Here is a 21236-nt window from a genome sequence, read left to right on the forward strand (position 1 = left end):
TTGGGACAGCAATGTCTGCCACAAAGGGTCAACTCTGGTTCCCGGTGATGTTGCCAGTGCGGAGGTGACAGATTCCCCGAGCGGACATTGGGTAATCAGAGCCACTCCACCGGCCCTGCGAGGTCAGTGAGCTCGGGGACTTTTCCTTCCCACTAAAGGTTGCACTTTGCACCACATCTGACAGTACCCTCACCATCGCCAGTCAGAGCCTGAGGTAGTTCCCAGACCCCAACATGAACAACAGGATCCTGCTGCTTATCACCATCCTCTGTGTCCTGACCGCAGCCACAGGTACCAGTGTTCAGTGTGTGCCTGAAATTCAATGTGGTGTCGGAGATAGCCCCACAGAGAGAGAGGGCAGGATTTAACGGCCTTGTCCCAAAACCGTAAAACCCCACCCGAGGTCACCGGACCTCCCAAATGTCTGCCCCTCGCCCGCTCCGATATCCGTGGCAGGCAGAACAGTAAAACTCCAGCCAGTGTCTGTCTGAGATAGTGCTTGTTCAGACACCGTCTGTACCTGTGTCCGCACAGCGATCGTACGCTGTACCTGTGTCCGCACAGCGATCGGACGCTGTACCCGTGTCCGCACAGCGATCGTACGCTGTACCTGTCTCCGCACAGCGATCGGACGCTGTACCTGTGTCCGCACAGCGATCGGACGCTGTACCTGTGTCCGCACAGCGATCGGACGCTGTACCTGTCTCCGCACAGCGATCGGACGCTGTACCTGTGTCCGCACAGCGATCGTACGCTGTACCTGTGTCCGCACAGCGATCGGACGCTGTACCTGTGTCCGCACAGCGATCGTACGCTGTACCTGTGTCCGCACAGCGATCGTACGCTGTACCTGTGTCCGCACAGCGATCGTACGCAGTACCTGTGTCCGCACAGCGATCGTACGCAGTACCTGTGTCCGCACAGCGATCGGACGCTGTACCTGTCTCCGCACAGCGATCGGACGCTGTACCTGTGTCCGCACAGCGATCGGACGCTGTACCTGTGTCCGCACAGCGATCGTACGCTGTACCTGTGTCCGCACAGCGATCGTACGCTGTACCTGTGTCCGCACAGCGATCGGACGCTGTACCTGTGTCCGCACAGCGATCGTACGCTGTACCTGTGTCCGCACAGCGATCGTACGCTGTACCTGTGTCCGCACAGCGATCGTACGCTGTACCTGTCTCCGCACAGCGATCGGACGCTGTACCTGTCTCCGCACAGCGATCGTACGCTGTACCTGTGTCCGCACAGCGATCGTACGCTGTACCTGTGTCCGCACAGCGATCGTACGCTGTACCTGTCTCCGCACAGCGATCGGACGCTGTACCTGTGTCCGCACAGCGATCGTACGCTGTACCTGTGTCCGCACAGCGATCGGACGCTGTACCTGTGTCCGCACAGCGATCGTACGCTGTACCTGTGTCCGCACAGCGATCGTACGCTGTACCTGTGTCCGCACAGCGATCGGACGCTGTACCTGTGTCCGCACAGCGATCGGACGCTGTACCTGTGTCCGCACAGCGATCGGACGCTGTACCTGTCTCCGCACAGCGATCGGACGCTGTACCTGTGTCCGCACAGCGATCGTACGCTGTACCTGTGTCCGCACAGCGATCGGACGCTGTACCTGTGTCCGCACAGCGATCGGACGCTGTACCTGTGTCCGCACAGCGATCGTACGCTGTACCTGTGTCCGCACAGCGATCGTACGCTGTACCTGTGTCCGCACAGCGATCGTACGCTGTACCTGTGTCCGCACAGCGATCGTACGCTGTACCTGTGTCCGCACAGCGATCGGACGCTGTACCTGTCTCCGCACAGCGATCGGACGCTGTACCTGTCTCCGCACAGCGATCGTACGCTGTACCTGTGTCCGCACAGCGATCGTACGCTGTACCTGTGTCCGCACAGCGATCGTACGCTGTACCTGTCTCCGCACAGCGATCGGACGCTGTACCTGTCTCCGCACAGCGATCGGACGCTTTACCTGTGTCCGCACAGCGATCAGACAACTGTCTGTACCTACAGGGTTAATGGTCAGCGTAGATGCTTCCCTAGTTACGGTTTATTCCTCCTCCACTGAACCACTCTGTTAGCAAGCTTGCCAGAGTCCGTGCAAGGCACTTTAATAATCTGTCCTGTGTCAGAGGCAGAGGAGGTGAGCTGTTTCAGTGAAATGGACAGTCAGACAGGGAAGTGCGTGGATCTGATTGGACCTGGCATTGAACAAGAGGATTGTTGTCTGAATATCAACTACTGCTTTCAGCTGGAAGAAGGCGGGATCTCACACTCCTGCAGGTGAGTCACACACACAAACTCTTTCTCCCAATCCCGGGTTGTACCTGTCCTGGGAGGGTTTTTTAAAATATATTTTTATTGATGATTTTTCATTTTAATAATATATGTCAATATCTGGTACGTCACAGCATAATCATACTTCCAAATATTTCATCGTGAGGAGATACCAGAATAACATCATACAGCCATGAATAACCCCTCCAAATTCCCCTCCAACTTGATTTTCAAGTTTGCTGACGACACCACCGTTGTGGGTCGGATCTCAAACAATGACGAGACAGAGTACAGGAATGAGATAGAGAATCTGGTGAACTGGTGCGGCAACAATAATCTCTCCCTCAATGTCAACAAAATGAAGGAGATTGTCATCGACTTCAGGAAACGTAAAGGAGAACATGCCCCTGTCTACATCAACGTGGATGAAGTGGAAATGGTCGAGAGCTTCATGTTTTTAGGTGTCCAGGTCACCAACAACCTATCTTGGTCCATCCACTCTGACACTATAGTTAAAAAAGCCCCACCAACACCTCTACTTTCTCAGGAGGCTAAGGAACTTCAGCATGTCCGCTACGATTCTCACCAACCTTTACAGTTACAACCAGAAAGAATGCTTTCTATGGTGTATCACTAGATACAACCAGATAGCTTTGGTATGGCTCCCCTGCTCTGACCAAGATCGCAAGAAACTACAAAGGGTCATGAACGTAGCCCAGTCCATCACTCAAACCAGTCTCCCATCAATTGACTGTTGTTGTGCCTGCCGCACAGTCTGTTTTAACCCTTATACAGTGGACAAAGAACTGCGAATAGACTCCCCTTTGTCTGTTAGTACAACAATATTTATTTAAACACACAATCAATAATCACCCACCCAACCAACAATAAGTTATCTTACAGAAAATACTGAAGTTCAAGTCCAATATTAAACCTGGACTTAATTTTGCGTGACTGGCAAGTACCCAGGCAGATATTGGCCGTTATCTGTGCGCTGGTCTCTAGTCCTCTGCGTAGTCTGGTCCTTTGGTCTGCACTGGCACTCTGGCTCTGGTCTTCCTTCCTTCTTGGATGTGGTGGCTCTCCTCATGCTGGTTGTTGCTGGCGACGGTCACCATTGTTGTAGCTCGTTCGCGAGGTCAGAGAGAGAGAGCGAGCTTCTATTGTGCAGCATCTTTTATCCCTCCTTGGTTTCGTGTCCTTTTTGGGTGGTCTCTTGATTCTTGTCGACCAATCGATCAGGGCTTGATCACCCTGATCGATATGAGTCCAATCAGGTACTGCCACATCGATCTCTGGGTGTGTACCTAACGATGTGGAGATGCCGGCGTTGGACTGGGGTAAACACAGTAAGAAGTTTAACAACACCAGGTTAAAGTCCAGCAGGTTTATTTGGTAGCAAAAGCCACACAAGCTTTCGGAGCCCCAAGCCCCTTTTGTCTCACCTGAAGAAGGGGCTTGGGGCTCCGAAAGCTTGTGTGGCTTTTGCTACCAAATAAACCTGTTGGACTTTAACCTGGTGTTGTTAAACTTCTTACTGTGTACCTAACGGCCATGCCTGTAGGTGCTGGAGGCATGTGGGCACATACCTCCCTCCCAAATAAGGGGTGAAGGCTCCCCTTTGTCTGGTAAGCAAGTCTGTTTGGACCAGAGAGTGTCCATTGTCTTTGGGATGGCCTATTTCCTGTGTATTCAGTCTGTGTTGCAGCCTGTTTGTCTCTGTCTTTTAGGCTGCAGTCTGTCGTTTTAGTCCTTGTCCAATTGTCCCAGAGTGCTTTACAAATCGCCATTTTAGGTGGCCCGTTTGGCCACAGTCCCCCCTTTGATCCTGAACACGAAGCGTGATGGATCACAAACTCAGGACCGGTATCTATCAGGAATTCCCCAGTCACTCAGTCAAGCAAGGCCCAGGTATTGGCATGTACAGTAATGATACATCCCTACAACATATTGACATTCCAGAAGCTACAGACAGCAAACATCCTGCCGTTAACCATGAATTACAAATAACCACACATTCTAAAACAAAATCATTATAATAAGCCAATTACAAACAGCCAAACATTCAAAAAAACATTACAATAAGTATTCGCGAGTCCAGGGTACGTTCCGATATTAAGATTTTCAACTGTCCATTAGTGCAAAGTGCAATCCGGTGGGTTCTCTCTCAACATTCTGCTAATGAATTAGAGGGGACCGTGATTCGAGGGCAGACCCCATGTCTGGTCGTTGTGTCAAACCACAAATAGCTGGGATATGAAAAGTTCACCTTGCTCGGGGTGTCCTGCGCGCTCACCCTGATGATGAGTCCGATGAGGTGGATCCTAGGTTGCATCTTTGTCGTTGTCCTGAGGAGATCAATGCAATTTCTGTTGTTATCGCGTCTAATATTTGATGTGTGTATACATGTATTTAAACTGTCCATGCCCTCCCCCGTTTCTTATTTCTGAAGCTGAATTATATTCAGATAATCCACTGGCAAAAGATTTGACTCCCAAGTGGCAACGTTCTGTTCAAGGGACCATGAAAGTGCAACAAATGACATTTGATTTTTTAAAATCAGTACACAGTTTTCAAGAAATGAGTTTTAAAACAAAAGACCATCAGTTTGCTCTCAAAGAGTCTTGCATTAAGTTACATGAAAAGGCTGCTGTGTCGGGAGATCTTTCATTACTTTTCGGTGGCAAGGAAAATGACTCAAAAGTAACTGGGTACAATGCTGGCAATATTCAACTTACAGTCTCAATCCCTCAACAGACGTTCCATGCCAATTTTCCAAACGAAGACATTTAAATTCATTAAAAGTCACACGGCTTATTTTTTAAAAATGAAATGTTCAATTCTCATAACGAGTTCACCGAGTCAACAACTGGACAACAAGATTAATCATGGTGAAAATGGTTTTCTAGCATTTTAACATAAAGGCAAATCAAATTTCATCAGATAGTGCTTTCTGCGTTCCAGGAGCCATTTTAGGAACAAGGTGGGAGGTTGATCCTGAATCTGGCAGAAATGCTTTTGTTGCTTTGATCAGTCATAGTCCCTGTATAAGCGGCCTCCATAACCACCACCACCACCGAAGCAGTATCCACCTTGGCATTTGTATCCACCTGAATAGCTATCCCGGTCTCCTGCAGCACTGTGGGTGTACCTGCACACATGGACTGTAGTGATTCACTCCAGTGAAAGACACCGCCCCTACCCCTCCACTCCATAACAAATATTCCCCCCTCTCTCCAAACCTCATCTCTTCATATCAGGATGCTGCCTGGTTTGGAGGGTAGGTCTTATGATGAAAGGTTGAGGGAGCTAGGGCTTTTCTCTTTAGAGCGGAGGAGGATGAGAGACGACTTAATAGAGGTTTAGAAGACGATGAGGGGGATAGATAGAGTGGATGTTCAGAGACTATTTCCTCGGGTGGATGGAGCTATTACAAGGGGGCATAACTATAAGGTTCATGGTGGGAGATATAGGAAGGATGTCTGAGGTAGGTTCTTTACTCAGAGAGTGGTTGGTGTGTGGAATAGACTGCCTGCAGTGATAGTGAAGTCAGACACTTTAGGAACTTTCAAGCGGTTATTGGATAGGCACTTGGAGCACACCAGGATGATAGGGAGTGGGATAGCTTGATCTTGGTTTCGGACAAAGCTCGGCACAACATCGAGGGCCGAAGGGCCTGTTCTGTGCTGCACTGTTCTATGTTCTATGTATCAAACCGACCTCCACCACTATAGCTTCCCCTTCTGCTACTATCCCAATAGCCACCTCCTGCTTCTCTCCTGCAGCCACTGTTATCGGAGCCACCTCTATAGCTGCCTTGACCATACCCGCGACCGCCTCCAGACCTACTCTTGGCATGACCCACCCGGATCGGGCGCCCATCGAGGGATTTTCCATTCATCGCCTGCAGTGCGTCCCTGGCGTCCTCTGGGTTTTTGAAAGTGATGAAGCTGAAACCGCGGGACGCCATGGTGTCTTTAATCGCTTTCACCTCAGAGATCTGCCCGTACTTGGAGAAAACCTTTTCCAGGGACTGCTCGTCTGACCAGGAGCAGTGACAAGGAGGACAGGGTAAACTCCATAGGTTTACATTAGAATCTGGAGGGATTAGGACCGGAACACAGCCCAAAGCCGTACCCGCAGTCCGATCAACTCCCTACCACTTGTCATTGAATATAGAATGGCAGGAAACAGCACAGAGACAGAGAAGTGTCCCATATGGGAAACAAAAATCAGGGGATGTATTAAGAAGAAAGGGTGGCCCCTATGGGCAGAATCTTGCGCCAATACTGAGACGGGACTGGGATCCCTAGGGCAGAAGTATTGGGACGATCTGTGGAAAGTTCAGGGAAAACAGGCAGACAAATGTGAGAAAGCGACTGCCATTGTGAGCTGCTTGGAACAGAACAGGAATTAAACACAGTTCGTAAGGAACTGGAGGAATCGAAGCGAGCACAGGAGGAAAAGGAGGAGGAGATTAAGAAACTAAAGGAACAGCAGCAGGAGAGGATAGAGCAGATCAGAGCCGAAAAGGACAGAGGTAGATGAATTAAGGAGAACCAACCAGGCAAATTTATTATATCTGGGCAATTTTCAAACCCAGTATGAGAGAGCCTACCAAGACGCCCAGCGCGCTGTCTTGGCCAAAGGTGAAACCGAGCGGGCGGTACCACAATTGGAAGCTAAGTGCACTGATCTGCAGGCGGCAATTAAAGCACTACGCCAAGCCAGTATAGAACCGAGACAGACAACCGCTGACCACTCCAAACGCCAGCGAGAAATGTCACGGCTGGAATCCCTATCAGTTCAAAACGGATTTATGTGAACCTTCGGGACAGTGGAGGAAGAGGAGAGAGAGGATGCGGATTGGGGAGAGTTAAAGGAGAATGTTAAACTTTACGTTACGCGAACCGAGGATTGGGGTCCACCACCATCTTTCCCAGGGGAAGTCACACCCACCGCGCCCCCAGATTCACCCCCAGCACCGATGCACCCAGTGACGACTGAACGTCGGGTAGGAGAGTCTCAGGGCCCAGCTGTTACATACACGACCCCGTTTACGGTGGCACAATTGGCCGAGATTGCAAATAAAATCACAACCTTTGGGCCATCGGCTGACCCACACAGTTTCTTTGAGGATGTTGGGCAGCAGAAGATAATGCATGGGCTAAGATGAAAGGGAAGAAGTGAAACTGATAGTCATGTGCTTAAGCAAGTCTGTACGGTCTGCCCTGCCAGCCCCTCAAAATGTCGGGGAAGGAACCTTAAGCGAAATGAAGGAAGCGATATTGCCCGCGGTAGAGTTTAATAAAGGGGATCCTGTGGATGGGTTAAATAAATGTAGACAGAGGAAAGGGGAACATCCGACTGCCTTTGCCGGTCGTTTGTGGATTCACTTCACGGGAGTATATGGGGAATTGGATCGGGCTAGATTAAATGAGGCTGATTCATCCAAATGGGCTCGGACATTAGTCTCACACACCACAGAGAAAGGCAAGAAAACCTGCGCTAATTTTGACCCCAGTAAGAAGTCTCACAACACCAGGTTAAAGTCCAACAGGTTTATTTGGTAGCAAATACCATAAGCTTTCGGAGCACTGCTCCTTCGATCTGACGAAGGAGCAGTGCTCCGAAAGCTTATGGTATTTGCTACCAAATAAACCTGTTGGACTTTAACCTGGTGTTGTGAGACTTCTTACTGTGTTCACCCCAGTCCAACGTCGGCATCTCCACATCATAATTTTGACCCTGCAGAGACCACACACAATGAAGCATGGGTTCTCCGACGGTTAGCTCGAGTCTGGGAACAGGAAGTTCAGGGAGCCCCAATGTCATGGTCAGAAAGGGAGGCGAGAATGCTTCTGGTGAGGGCTAGCCAGGGTCCAGTATGGAGAAACGAGGGTAGAGGGGATCACCAACACCAGAGAGGTACAGCTCCATCTTACACAGCAGCCTCGGAGAGAGATAGAGGGACACGTTTTAATTGCGGGCAGCCAGGACACTTCACCCAAGATTGTAGGAGACCCCCACCACCATATACACGGTCCCCGAGACTACCAGGACCACCGGCTCCACCAGTTAGGCCAGCTCCAAGAGCTTCACACACAAGCGCGCAGCAATCCCGCCACCATGATTGAAGGAGGAAAATTGTTTGTTGGTGGCCTGAACTTCGACACAGATAAAGGGCTGAAACGTATGTCCTTATCCTCAAGTTGCCCTAATCTTCCAGAATGTTCCCTAGCACTCAGCCAATGGTATATCTGGAAACTGATCACATTTTTCAGTCACAATGGAGTTACTCACAAACAACTCCATAATGCTTAGTTTAAATGGCGTGGTCACATGGCCTTAACCCATGTATGGGAGTGACAGGAAATCTCGGCACCACAGAATCTGACCTTTCCAAATACTCTCCCATATTTGGTCAGCACAGGAAGCGTCAGGTCACAGTCCATAGGCCAGGTCACAGCTTGCAGCAACTTTCTGATTATGACTTCACCAAAAATCCCAACATGCTTGAATCTCATTGTCACAATTGCTCTTACATAGAAGATCGGAGCAGGAGGAGGCCATTTGGCCTTTTGAGCCTGCTCTGCCATTCATCACGATCATGGCTGATCATCTAACTCAGTAGCTTAATCCTGCTTTCTTCCCATAACCTTTGACCCCATTCGCCCCAAGTGCTATATCCAACCACCTCTTGAATACATTCAATGTTTTGGCATCAACTACTTCCTGTGGTAATGAATTCCACAGGCTCACCACTCTTTGGGTGAAGAAATGTCTCCTCACCTCCGTCCTAAATGGTCTACCCTGAATCCTCAGACTGTGACCCCTGGTTCCGGACTCCCCCCATCATTGGGAATATCCTCCCTGCATCTACTCTGTTAGAAATTTATAAGTCTCTAGAAGATCCCCCCTCATTCTTATAGCTAATATTGCCATCATTGTTGCAGTTGGCTCTCCGACCACAGGTGGTTTAGAAAGGACAAGGACAGATGGAGGGTGAAGTATATATTCTTAGTTCAGGAAAGTTAGCAGAATTACAACAGAGAGATATGGAGATAAAGCAGTTGTATCAGAAAGCATTCACGGACGAAGAATCTGTGTATATACCAGAATGTTTTATGTGTTAGTGAGGAAATGGAGACCTTTATATAGACAGGTGGATGAAAAATGGACAGAAGTTCATCAAGTTGTCTTACCGATGGGTTATAGAAAGGAGGCGTTGCACGTAACACAAGGTACCAGTAGGAGGTCATGTGGGAGTAATGAAAACTCGAGCTAAAATACAAAAGCATTTTTATTGGCCTGGACGGCATAAAGATGTAGTTAAATTTTGTCAGTCATGTCACATATGCCAAGCCATAGGAAACCTCAAACGATGATAAAACCAGCACCCTAATACCATAGCATTTGAGGAACATTTTACAAGGGTCTTAATTGATTGCATAGGACCCCACCCTAAAACAAAAAGTGGGAATCAATATCTATTGACTATAATGGATGTGTCTACTAGGTTTCCAGAGACCATTCCAATACACAGTCTTACAGCTAAAAGGATTATAGAGGAGTCAGTTAAAGCTTTTACTAGATATGGACTACCCACAGAAATACAATCAGATCAAGGATCAAATTTTACACCAAACTTATTCAAGGAGGTTATGGATAGCTTAGGAATAAAACAATTTAAATCAACTGCGTACCATCCAGAATCTCAGGGAGCGTCAGAGCTGCGATATCAAACTTTAAAGATATTGTTGAGGGTTTATTGTCAAGATTATCCAGAGGATTGGGATAAAGGAATTCCATTTGTACTTCCTGGGATGCGTCTAATGAGACAACAAATTTCAGTCCATTTGAATTGATTTTTGGTCATGAGTTAAGAGGACCACAAATTGATTAACAAGAAATTGGTGAGTCAGCATTCTGAGACCACGTTATTGGACTGAGAGAGAGATTCTGGGGAAAGATTGAATAAGGCTGGTGAGCTGGTTAGACAGCATTTAAAATTATACAGCATGTGATGAAACTGGAAGCGGATTAGAAATCAAAAATTCATAGTTTTACAAATGGGGATAAAGTTTTAGTATTACTACCAGCGGTAGGTGAACCTTTAAAAACAAAGTTTAGTGGGCCTGATCAATTTGAAAAGAAATTGAGTGAGGTACATCATTTAATAAGAACACCAGGTGAAAGGAAAACTCTGTCATGTGAATAAGCTCAAACGGTATTTTGCTCGAGAAGGAAAGCAGAAGGAGGACGTGTTAGTGGTTACAACTCAGAGCGAAGAACCAAATCCAGGTAATTTTGAATTTTTCATTCCTTAAATTAGATCGGACAATGAGCACATAATCAGAAATTGGGATAAATGATTGAGTCGCCCTCCGGAGGAAACTCAAAATGACCTGAAAGAGTTATCAAAAATCACATGGAGAGATATGTGGGAATAAGCTGTGAAGTACTGAAATAATTGTGAATGAGGTCGTTGCAGAAAATGTTGTGAGCAATATCTGTACAGACTTAATCCTCTCAAGTTGGCACACGTTAGGAAGGAGAAGTTGATATTTGCTCAGTCTGAGATGCAATAGACAAAAGTCTTGATCAGTTATGTAAAGGTGGGGAAGGAGAATCAGAGGACAATAATGTGAATATGGAGTGTGAGCAGGTATAGGGATAGATACAAAGCAAGTTGACTGCTTTTGGAACCTGTTCCCGAGTGGTTGAATTTACCTGAAAATAAACCACAATATTGTCAAAAACTGCTCATCATCTATTGCAAGAAAAATGTGGAGGAATCAACAGTCAGGTGTGTTCTCAAGATGCAGATTGAGGAGCAGAAGTATCGTACTACTGCAGATCAAAGAAAAGGACAACAATGTGAAATGAGACTGTTTGCTGAAAATATACCATCATTTGAAATGATCATCTGGACACCCCCACCATCAGGAAGATCCCTTCTACATCTACCCTGTGTAGTCCTGTTAGAATTTTATATGTTTGAGATTCTCCCCCTTGTTCTTAATTAGTGAACGCAATCCTAACCAACTCAATCTCAGTCCGGACATCCCAGGAATTGGTCTGGTAAACCTCTGCACCCTCTCGAGCAAGAACATCCTTCCTCAGGCAAGGAGAACAAAACTGTACACAACACTCCAGCTGTGGCCTCATCAGTGCCCTGTATAATTGCAGCAAGACATCCCTGCTCCTGTACTCGAATCCTCTCGCTATGAAGGCCAACATATCATTTGCCTTTTTTACTGCCTGCTGCACCTGTATGCTTACCTTCAGTGACTAGTGCACAAGGACACCCAGGTCCCACTGCACATTCCCCCCCCCCTTCTAATTTATGACCATTCAGATAATAATCTGCCACCAAAGTGGATAACCTCACATTTATCCAAATTATACTGCATCTGCTATGTATTTGCTGATTCACAGCTTGTCCAAACCACATTGAATCATAGAATCCTACAGTGCAGAAAGAGGCCATTCGGCCCATCGAGTCTGCACCAACCACAATCCCACCCAGGCCCTACCCCCATATCCCTACATATTTACCCACTAACCTATGCATCCCGGGACACCAAGGGGCAATTTAGAATGGCCAATCAACCTAGCCCGCACATCTTTGGACTGTGGGAGGAAACCAGAGCAAACCCATGCAGACACAGGGAGAATGTGCAAATTCCACACAGACAGCGACCTGATCCGGGATTCGAACCCAGGTCCCTGGAGCTGTGAAGCAGCAGTGCTAACCACTGTGCTACCGTGCCACCCAAGGATGTCTGCATCCTCCTTAACTCATCCTCCCATCCAGCTTTGTCTCATCTGCAAACGTAGAGATATTACATTTAGTTCCCTCATCTAAAATCAATATATCTAGGGAATAGCTGGGGTCCCAGCACTGATCCATGGTACCCCACTAGTCACTGCCTGCCATTTGGAAAAAGACTCATTAATTACTTCGGTTTTCCACCTTGTCAACAGTTTTCTACCATCTCAATACACCAGCCCCAATCCCACGTGCTTTAATTTTACACATTAGGCTGATATGTGGGATTTTGTCAAAAGTCTTCTGAAAGTCCAAGTAAATCACATCCACTGGCTCCCCCTCATCAACTCTATTAGTTGCATCCTCAGAATTCCAGTATTTTGTCCATCATTTCCCTTTTGTAAATCCACACTGACTGTGATTCTACCAATGTTTTCCAAGTGCTCTGCTGCAAAATCTTTGTTAATAGATTCTGGAATTTTCCCTACTGCCAGCATCAGGCTTCCCAAAGCCTCAACCCCCCTCCTCGGGTGAGGTGCCCCACAGCATGAGCCACCTCGCGGAAATGTCCTCCGTGCCGTTTTCTACCGCGCGGAGGCGTTTCCTGTGCGGGCTGCTGCTGCACACCTTCCATTACCGCGTCCTCGCCTGTCGCCCGGATACACCTTGGCGGGCCTTGTTGCTGCCGGAGGTCCCTGGTGGAGGTCCCTCTACGGAGGGATCTCCCGCAATTACATCAGGGACCTGGGGTGGAGGGTGATACATGCAGCAGTGCCGCACAACCGTAGGATTCACTGGTTCACGGGCTCCGAAGAGTGCCCCTTCTGCGGCCTTGCGGAGACGGTGGATCATGTCTATGTTTTGTGTCTTAGGCTGCACTCCCTTTTTGTTTTCCTAAAGAACCTTTTATTGATGTTTTGTTTGCACTTCAGTCCCACGCTCCTGATCTACGGACACCCGGTGCGGAGAGGGGAGGGTCGGGATGGCGACCTCCTTGTGAACCTGCTCCTGGGCCTGGCGAAATGTGCCATTTACAGGTCCAGGCAGCGGGCGATCGAGGGGGCCGTCCATCCTGACTGTCTTCCCCTCTACCGCGGCTACGTTCACGGCCAGGTGTCCCTGGAGAGGGAGCATGCGGTGTCCACAGGCACGGTTGACACCTTCCGTGCCCGCTGGGCACCGCAGGGGTTGGGGTGCATTATTGACCCTGATAATCACATTCTCATTTAATGTTTTTAAGTTTCCTTTGTACTTTGATTTTTGTTCGGCCTGTTCCCCCTCCTTTTGGGGAGCTGCCCCTTTTACTTTGTCCTGATTTAATTTGAGTTTGTTTATTTGGCTAAAAGAGGCCAACATCAGGCTTACTGTCTATAATTCCCTGTATTCACACTACCTTCCTTTTTTAATAGTTGGGTTGCATTAGCTATCCTTCAATCTGTAGGAAATGTTTGAGAGTCTATAGAATCTTGGAACATTAGACATGAAAAGCAACTACTCTTAACTTCTAATTGATCAGTATTCCAGTTCCAATGAAGCAATATTGCTTAGACTTAAATTCCACTCTAACTAGAGTTAGTAAAACAGATATACTTGCTCTGATTTGGGTTAGAGACCTGGAGCTTTCAGGGAAAGAGGAAGAGAGTGCCTCTTTTCAAAATGAAACTTGTTTTTTCTGCTACAAGCCTCACTCCTCCCATGAAGCTAATATCACATGACTCTGTCCATCTATCAAACTCACCTTCCATTATGTTGACCAAAAGACAACCTTCTGCTCAATAAACACTTACATGGCCAAAATAATTATCCCGCTTTCTCAGCATCTGCTGAATTCCTGCCAGACTACTTGTAACAAAACACTGCCTCTTAAACAGAAAATATATTAGCAGTATCATCACACTTGTGAACCTTCTCCAACAAAATAATATCTTGCCTTATGTAGGGAGACCAAAACTGCTCACAGTATCCAGATGTGGTCTCAGCAGTAGCTTGTCCAGTTGCAGCAAGACTTCCCCACTCTCACATTCCAACCCCTTTGAAATAAGGGCCAACATTCCATTACCCTTCCTGATTACCTGCTGTACCTGCACGCTAGTCTTGTGTTTCATGCACAAGTACCCCCAAGTCCCTTTGTGTTGCAGCTTTTCTCCATTTGAATACGCTGTTCTTTTGTTCTCCCTTCCAGAACAAACAACTTCACATTCTCCCACATTATACTCCATTTGTCAGATTTTTGCCCACTTAACCTAGCAATTGTTTGAGCCTCTCAGTTGTAGTTCAGTTAGGGAGACACAAGTTCAGCTTCTTCATACACTCCACACACAATTCTCCTTCAAAATGCAGTGCTCCCTATAGCCCCTTTATATATCAGTGGCTTCTATTGAATAATTGACATCAAATTAGGACTTAATTGGAAGGCCTGTTAACCCATTCCTAACATCAATACCTCTTGCGGTGTCCACGGGCGCGGTTGACGCCTTCCGCGACCGCTGGGCGCCGCAGGGGCTGGGGTGTATTATCGACCCCGATAATCACCTTTTGGTTTGACGTTTTAAGTTTCCTTTCGACTTTGATTTTGGTTCGGGCTGTTCCCCCCTTCCTTTTGGGGAGCCGCCCCTTTTACTTTGTCCCTAAGTTAATTTGAGTTCGTTTACTTGATTGGTGTCGAAAGAAATACCTCTTTGTAAAATGTTTGCATCCCTCTTGCAACTTGCCTTTCCACCTATTTTTGTGTCATCTGCAAATTTGGCTACAGTACTTCCTTCTTCCAAGTCATTAAGATATATTGTGAACAGTTGCAGTCCCAGCACTGATCCCTGTGGAACCCCACTGGTCACAGGTCGCCAACCTGAAAAAGAACCCCTTACCTCCACTCTCTGTTTCCTGCCCATTTGCCATTTCCAATCACCATCCCACTGATTGATTTTAACTGCTGCACTTTTCCAGGTTCTGCATGCAATTCTCTGTTCCGTTAAATGGAGGAGATTCCTTGGGATTTTTCTGATTGTGAATGGTATTTGTGATTCTCCGTATGGTATCACATTATTGAGAATGGGTTCTGTTACCGCCTAGACCAAATACACAGTGGACAGAGTGGACCAAGTGGTCAGCGTGTACGACGACTTGCCGCAATGGCGTACAGCAGCGGTGGCGAGCTTGCTTCGGGAGGGGCCAATGCGCTGGTAATGAAAAACTGCAGACAAGATCCTGCATTGACTACGAATGTTGTGCGGGTGAGTAACCGGGGCCAGGTTAACCCAGGCTAGAGTACAAGGGTTAGAGACACAGTGTCAGTGGGTTGGTGAGTGCCCACAGAACTCGAGGTGACCAATTGAATGGGGCTGTGTTTCTGGGCTATCGGTCAGGGCTGTGTTTCTGGGCTATCGGTCGGGGCTGTGTTTCTGGGCTACCGGTTGGGGCTGTGTTTCTGGGCTATCATTCGGGGCTGTGTTTCTGGGCTATCGGTCAGGGCTGTGTTTCTGGGCTATCGGTCAGGGCTGTGTTTCTGGGCTATCAGTCGGGGGTGAGTTTCTGGGTTACCGTTCAGGGCTGTGTTTCTGGGCTATCGGTCAGGGCTGTATTTCTGGGCTATCAGTCGGGACTGTGTTTCTGGGCTATCGGTTGGGGCTGTGTTTCTGGGATACCGGTCGGGGCTGTGTTTCTCGGCTACTGATTGGGGCTGTGTTTCTGGGTTATCAGTCGGAGCTGTGTTTTTGGGATACGGGTCGGGACTGTGTTTCTGGGCTATCGTTCGGGGCTGTGTTTCTGGGCTATTGGTCGGAGCTGTGTTTCTGGGCTATTGGTCAGGGCTGTGTTTCTGGGTTACCGTTCGGGGCTGTGTTTCTGGGCTTTTGTTCGGGGTTGTGTTTCTGGGCTATCAGTCGGAGCTGTGTTTTTGGGATACCGGTCGGGACTGTGTTTCTGGGCTATCGTTCGGGGCTGTGTTTCTGGGCTATTGGTCGGAGCTGTGTTTCTGGGCTATTGGTCAGGGTTGTGTTTCTGGGTTACCGTTCGGGGCTGTGTTTCTGGGCTATCGGCAGGGCTGTGTTTCTGGGCTATCAGCCAGGGCTGTGTTTCTGGGATACCGGTTGGGGCTGTGTTTCTCGGCTACTGATTGGGGCTGTGTTTCTGGGCTATCAGTCGGGGCTGTGTTTTTGGAATACCGGTCAGGACTGTGTTTCTGGGCTATCGTTCGGGGCTGTGTTCCTGGGCTATCGGTCAGAGCTATGTTTCTGGGCTATCGGTCAGGGCTGTGTTTCTGGGCTATCGTTCAGGGCTGTGTTTCTGGGCTATCGGTCGGGGCTGTGTTTCTGGACTATTGGTCAGGGCTGTGTTTCTGGGCTATTGGTCAGGGCTGTGTTTCTGGGCTATCGTTCGGGGCTGTGTTTCTGGGCTATTGGTCGGAGCTGTGTTTCTGGGCTATTGGTCAGGGCTGTGTTTCTGGGTTACCGTTCGGGGCTGTGTTTCTGGGCTTTTGTTCGGGGTTGTGTTTCTGGGCTATCAGTCGGAGCTGTGTTTTTGGGATACCGGTCGGGACTGTGTTTCTGGGCTATCGTTCGGGGCTGTGTTTCTGGGCTATTGGTCGGAGCTGTGTTTCTGGGCTATTGGTCAGGGTTGTGTTTCTGGGTTACCGTTCGGGGCTGTGTTTCTGGGCTTTTGTTCGGGGCTGTGTTTCTGGGCTATCGGCAGGGCTGTGTTTCTGGGCTATCAGCCAGGGCTGTGTTTCTGGGATACCGGTCGGGGCTGTGTTTCTCGGCTACTGATTGGGGCTGTGTTTCTGGGCTATCAGTCGGAGCTGTGTTTTTGGGATACCGGTCGGGACTGTGTTTCTGGGCTATCGTTCGGGGCTGTGTTTCTGGGCTATCGGTCAGGGCTGTGTTTCTGGGCTATCGGTCAGGGCTGTGTTTCTGGGCTATCAGTCGGGGCTGTGTTTCTGGGCTATCGGTCAGGGCTGTGTCGCTGGGCTATCAGTTGGGGCTGTGTTTCTGGGATACGGGTCGGGGCTGTGTTTCTCGGCTACTGATTGGGGCTGTGTTTCTGGGCTATCAGTCGGGGCTGTGTTTTTGGAATACCGGTCAGGACTGTGTTTCTGGGCTATCGTTCGGGGCTGTGTTTCTGGGCTATCGGTCAGAGCTATGTTTCTGGACTATCGGTCAGGGCTGTGTTTCTGGGCTATCGTTCAGGGCTGTGTTTCTGGGCTATCGGTCGGGGCTGTGTTTCTGGGCTATTGGTCAGGGCTGTGTTTCTGGGCTATTGGTCAGGGCTGTGTTTCTGGGTTGCCGTTCGGGGCTGTGTTTCTGGGCTTTCGTTCGGGGCTGTGTTTCTGGGCTATCGGTCAGGGCTGTGTTTCTGGGCTATTGGTCAGGGCTGTGTTTCTGGGCTATCGGTTGGGGCTGTGTTTCTGGGCTATCAGTTGGGGCTGTGTTTCTGGGATACCGGTCGGGGCTGTGTTTCTCGGCTACTGATTGGGGGTGTGTTTCTGGGCTATCAGTCGGGGCTGTGTTTTTGGGATACCGGTCGGGACTGTGTTTCTGGGCTATCGTTCGGGGCTGTGTTTCTGGGCTATCGGTCAGGGCTGTGTTTCTGGGCTATCGGTCAGGGCTGTGTTACTGGGCTAATGTTCAGGGCTTTGTTTCTGGGCTATCGGTCAGGGCTGTGTTTGTGGGCTATCGGTCAGGGCTGTGTTTCTGGGCTATTGGTCAGGGCTGTGTTTCTGGGCTATCAGTCGGGGCTGTGTTTCTGGGCTATTGGTCAGGGCTGTGTTTCTGGGCTATCAGTCGGGGCTGTGTTTCTGGGATACCGGTCGGGGCTGTGTTTCTCGGCTACTGATTGGGGCTGTGTTTCTGGGCTATCAGTCGGAGCTGTGTTTTTGGGATACCGGTCGGGGCTGTGTTTCTGGGCTATCGGTCAGGGCTGTGTTTCTGGGTTACCGTTCGGGGCTCTGTTTCTGGGCTATCGGTCAGGGCTGTGTTTCTGGGATACCGGTCGGGGCTGTGTTTCTGGGATACCGGTCGGGGCTGTGTTTCTGGGATACCGGTCAGGGCTGTGTTTTTGGGATACCGGTTGGGGCTGTGTTTCTCGGCTACCGATTGGGGCTGTGTTTTTGGGCTATCAGTTGGTGCCTCCTTTCCTGGATGGTGGGCAGGGCCATGTTTTGTCCTGTCGTGTGGGTCCGTGTTCCAAAGTGATCTTCTCTCTGTTCTGTGTTCTAGTTGATGGTGGGTGGAGTTCGTGGTCTCACTGGACCCACTGTTCAGCCACATGTGCCATTGGTCAGAAGGCACGAAATCGCAGCTGCTCAGACCCTCTCCCTTCGTGTGGGGGCCAATGTTACGGACCTGAGCTGGAGTTTCAATGGTGTGATACCAAACAGATCTGCCCCAGTGAGTTTGAATCTTCATCACCCTCCCTTCTCTCTGTCGCTCTCTCTTCTCGCCCTATCTCGTTCTCTCTGAATCTCCCTCCGCCACCCCCCCCCCCCCCCCGACCTCTCTCTCTGCCTCCGTCTATCCATCGGTCACTCTCACTTGCCTGGGATTTGTCTGCATTTTGTGTTTGGCTCTGTCTGCATATTGCACAGACATTGGGCTGTTTTGTACAGATGTAGAAGATGCTGTTTGTTACAGATGTTGGAGATTGTATTTTGTACAGATGTTGAAGATGCTGTTTGTTACAGATGTTGGAGATTGGGTTTGATACAGATGTTGGAGATTGTATTTTTTACAGATGTTGGAGATTGTGTTTGGTACAGATGTTGGAGATCGGGTTTTGTACAGATGTTGGAGATTGCATTTTGCACAGATGTTGGAGATTGTGTTTTGTACAGATGTTGGAGATTGTATTTGGTACAGATGTTGGAGATTGGGTTTTGTACAGATGTTGGAGATTGGGTTTGGTACAGATGTTGGAGATTGGGTTTTGTACAGATGTTGGAGATTGGGTTTGGTACAGATGTTGGAGATTGTATTTTGTACAGATGTTGGAGATTGTGTTTGGTACAGATGTTGGAGATTGTATTTTGTACAGATGTTGGAGATTGTGTTTGGTACAGATGTTGGAGATTGGGTTTTGTACAGATGTTGGAGATTGGGTTTGGTACAGATGTTGGGGATTGTATTTTGTACAGATGTTGGAGATTGTATTTTGTACAGATGTTGGAGATTGTGTTTGGTACAGATGTTGGAGATTGTGTTAGGTACAGATGTTGGAGATTGTATTTTGTACAGATGTTGGAGATTGTGTTTGGTACAGATGTTGGAGATTGTATTTTGTACAGATGTTGGAGATTGTGTTTGGTACAGATGTTGGAGATTGTATTTTGTACAGATGTTGGAGATTGTGTTAGGTACAGATGTTGGAGATTGTGTTTGGTACAGATGTTGGAGATTGTGTTTGGTACAGATGTTGGAGATTGGGTTTTGTACAGATGTTGGAGATTGTATTTTGTACAGATGTTGGAGATTGGGTTTGGTACAGATGTTGGAGATTGTATTTTGTACAGATGTTGGAGATTGTATTTTGTACAGATGTTGGAGATTGGGTTTGGTACAGATGTTGGAGATTGTATTTTGTACAGATGTTGGAGATTATATTTTGTACAGATGTTGGAGATTGTGTTAGGTACAGATGTTGGAGATTGTATTTTGTACAGATGTTGGAGATTGTGTTTGGTACAGATGTTGGAGATTGTATTTTGTACAGATGTTGGAGATTGCGTTTGGTACAGATGTTGCAGATTGTTGGTGCGTGACCTCAGACCTTTGTATCTTTTTCCTGATGGGAGAAGGTGGAAGAGAGAATGTCTGGAGTGCATGGGGTCCTTAATTCTGCCGGCTGCTTTTCCAAGACAGCGGGAAGTGTAGACAGAGTCAATGGATGGGAGGCTGGTTTGCGTGATGGACTGGGCTTCGTTCATGACCCTTTTGTAGTTCCTTGTGGTCTTGGGCAGAGCAAGAGCCATACCAAGCTGTGATACAACCAGAAAGAATGCTTTCTATGGTGCATCTGTAAATGTTGGTGAGAGTCGTAGCTGACATGCCAAATTTCCTTCACCTCCTGAGAAAGTAGAGGCATTGGTGGGTTTTCTTAATGATAGTGTCAGCATGGAGGGACCAGGACAGGTTGTTGGACAGCTAAAAACTTGAAGCTCTCGACCATTTCCACTTCGTCCCCGTTGATGTAGACAGGGGCATGTTCTCCTTTACGTTTCCTGAAGTTGATGACAATCTCCTTTGTTTTACTGACATTGAGGGAGAGATTATTGTTGCTGCACCAGTTCACCAGATTCTCTATCTCATTCCTGTATTCCGTCTCCTCATTGTTTGAGATCCGACCCACTATGATGGTGTCATTGGAGATTGTGTTTTGTATAAAGGTTGGGCTCTGTGTTTTGTCTCTGTCACATCCAGCTCTGATAAGCTCTGAGCTCAACTGTGCAGATGTTGTGGAGAGTTTCGCTGTAGATTCTGCTGTTGTTTATTCATTGAGTTGCTCTAACCCGTCCTTGTATTTTACAGCTGATGTATCCTGGTCACCCTGGGGAAATTGGACCTCGTGTAGTCATAGCTGCCAAGAGGAAGGAGCCGAATTGATTCCGGTCCGAAGGCGAACTCGAGTTTGCAACAAGCCAGTGACCTCTTTCTATCCAACCATTGAACCATGCCCTGGAAGTGATACAGAAACCAGTCCATGTGGTTTACTACCTGCCTGTCCCAGTGAGTTCCAGCAAATTTACCAATTACTCCTGGGAACTGTCCCATGGCACAGGGACACCAGGGGAAGGGCCCCAGGTGCAGGGACACCAGGGGAAGGGCCCCACGACATGGGGACACCAGGGGAAGGGCCCCACAGCGTGGGGACATCAGGGGAAGGGCCCCACGGCGGAGGGACACCACGGGTAGGGCCCGACCGTGCAGGGACACCAGGGAAGGGCCCCACGGTGCAGGGACACCAGGGGAAGGGCCCCACGGTGCTGGGACACCAGGGGAAGGGCCCCACGGTGCAGGGACACTAGGGAAGGGCCCCACGGTGCTGGGACACCAGGGGAAGGGCCCCACGGTGCAGGGACACTAGGGAAGGGCCTCACGGTGCAGGGACACCAGGGGAAGGGCCCCACGGTGGAGGGACACCAGGGGTAGGGCCCGACCGTGCAGGGACACCAGGGAAGGGC

General features: G+C 48.7%; 2 protein-coding genes across 3 annotated transcripts in view; both read left to right on the plus strand.

Annotated features, from left to right (window-relative positions):
- Positions 1–68, plus strand: part of LOC144506236 (protein phosphatase 1 regulatory subunit 3A-like) — a 13873-nt gene extending 13805 nt beyond the window's left edge. The window contains exon 3 of the mRNA XM_078232094.1: positions 10–68. Coding sequence (XP_078088220.1) covers positions 10–68 — 59 coding nt within the window. The remainder of the gene's footprint in view (positions 1–9) is intronic.
- Positions 69–163: 95 nt separating this feature from the next.
- The window catches only part of LOC144506261 (properdin-like), a 119571-nt gene continuing 98498 nt past the window's right edge, over positions 164–21236 (plus strand). For both annotated transcript variants that reach the window (XM_078232124.1, XM_078232126.1), the window contains exons 1-5: positions 164–291; positions 2151–2301; positions 15140–15300; positions 18280–18450; positions 20584–20781. In XM_078232124.1, coding sequence (XP_078088250.1) covers positions 234–291; positions 2151–2301; positions 15140–15300; positions 18280–18450; positions 20584–20781 — 739 coding nt within the window. In that variant the 5' untranslated portion in view covers positions 164–233. The remainder of the gene's footprint in view (positions 292–2150; positions 2302–15139; positions 15301–18279; positions 18451–20583; positions 20782–21236) is intronic.

This window comes from Mustelus asterias, chromosome 17, assembly GCF_964213995.1.
Source record: "Mustelus asterias chromosome 17, sMusAst1.hap1.1, whole genome shotgun sequence".
Taxonomy (NCBI): Eukaryota; Metazoa; Chordata; class Chondrichthyes; order Carcharhiniformes; family Triakidae; genus Mustelus; species Mustelus asterias.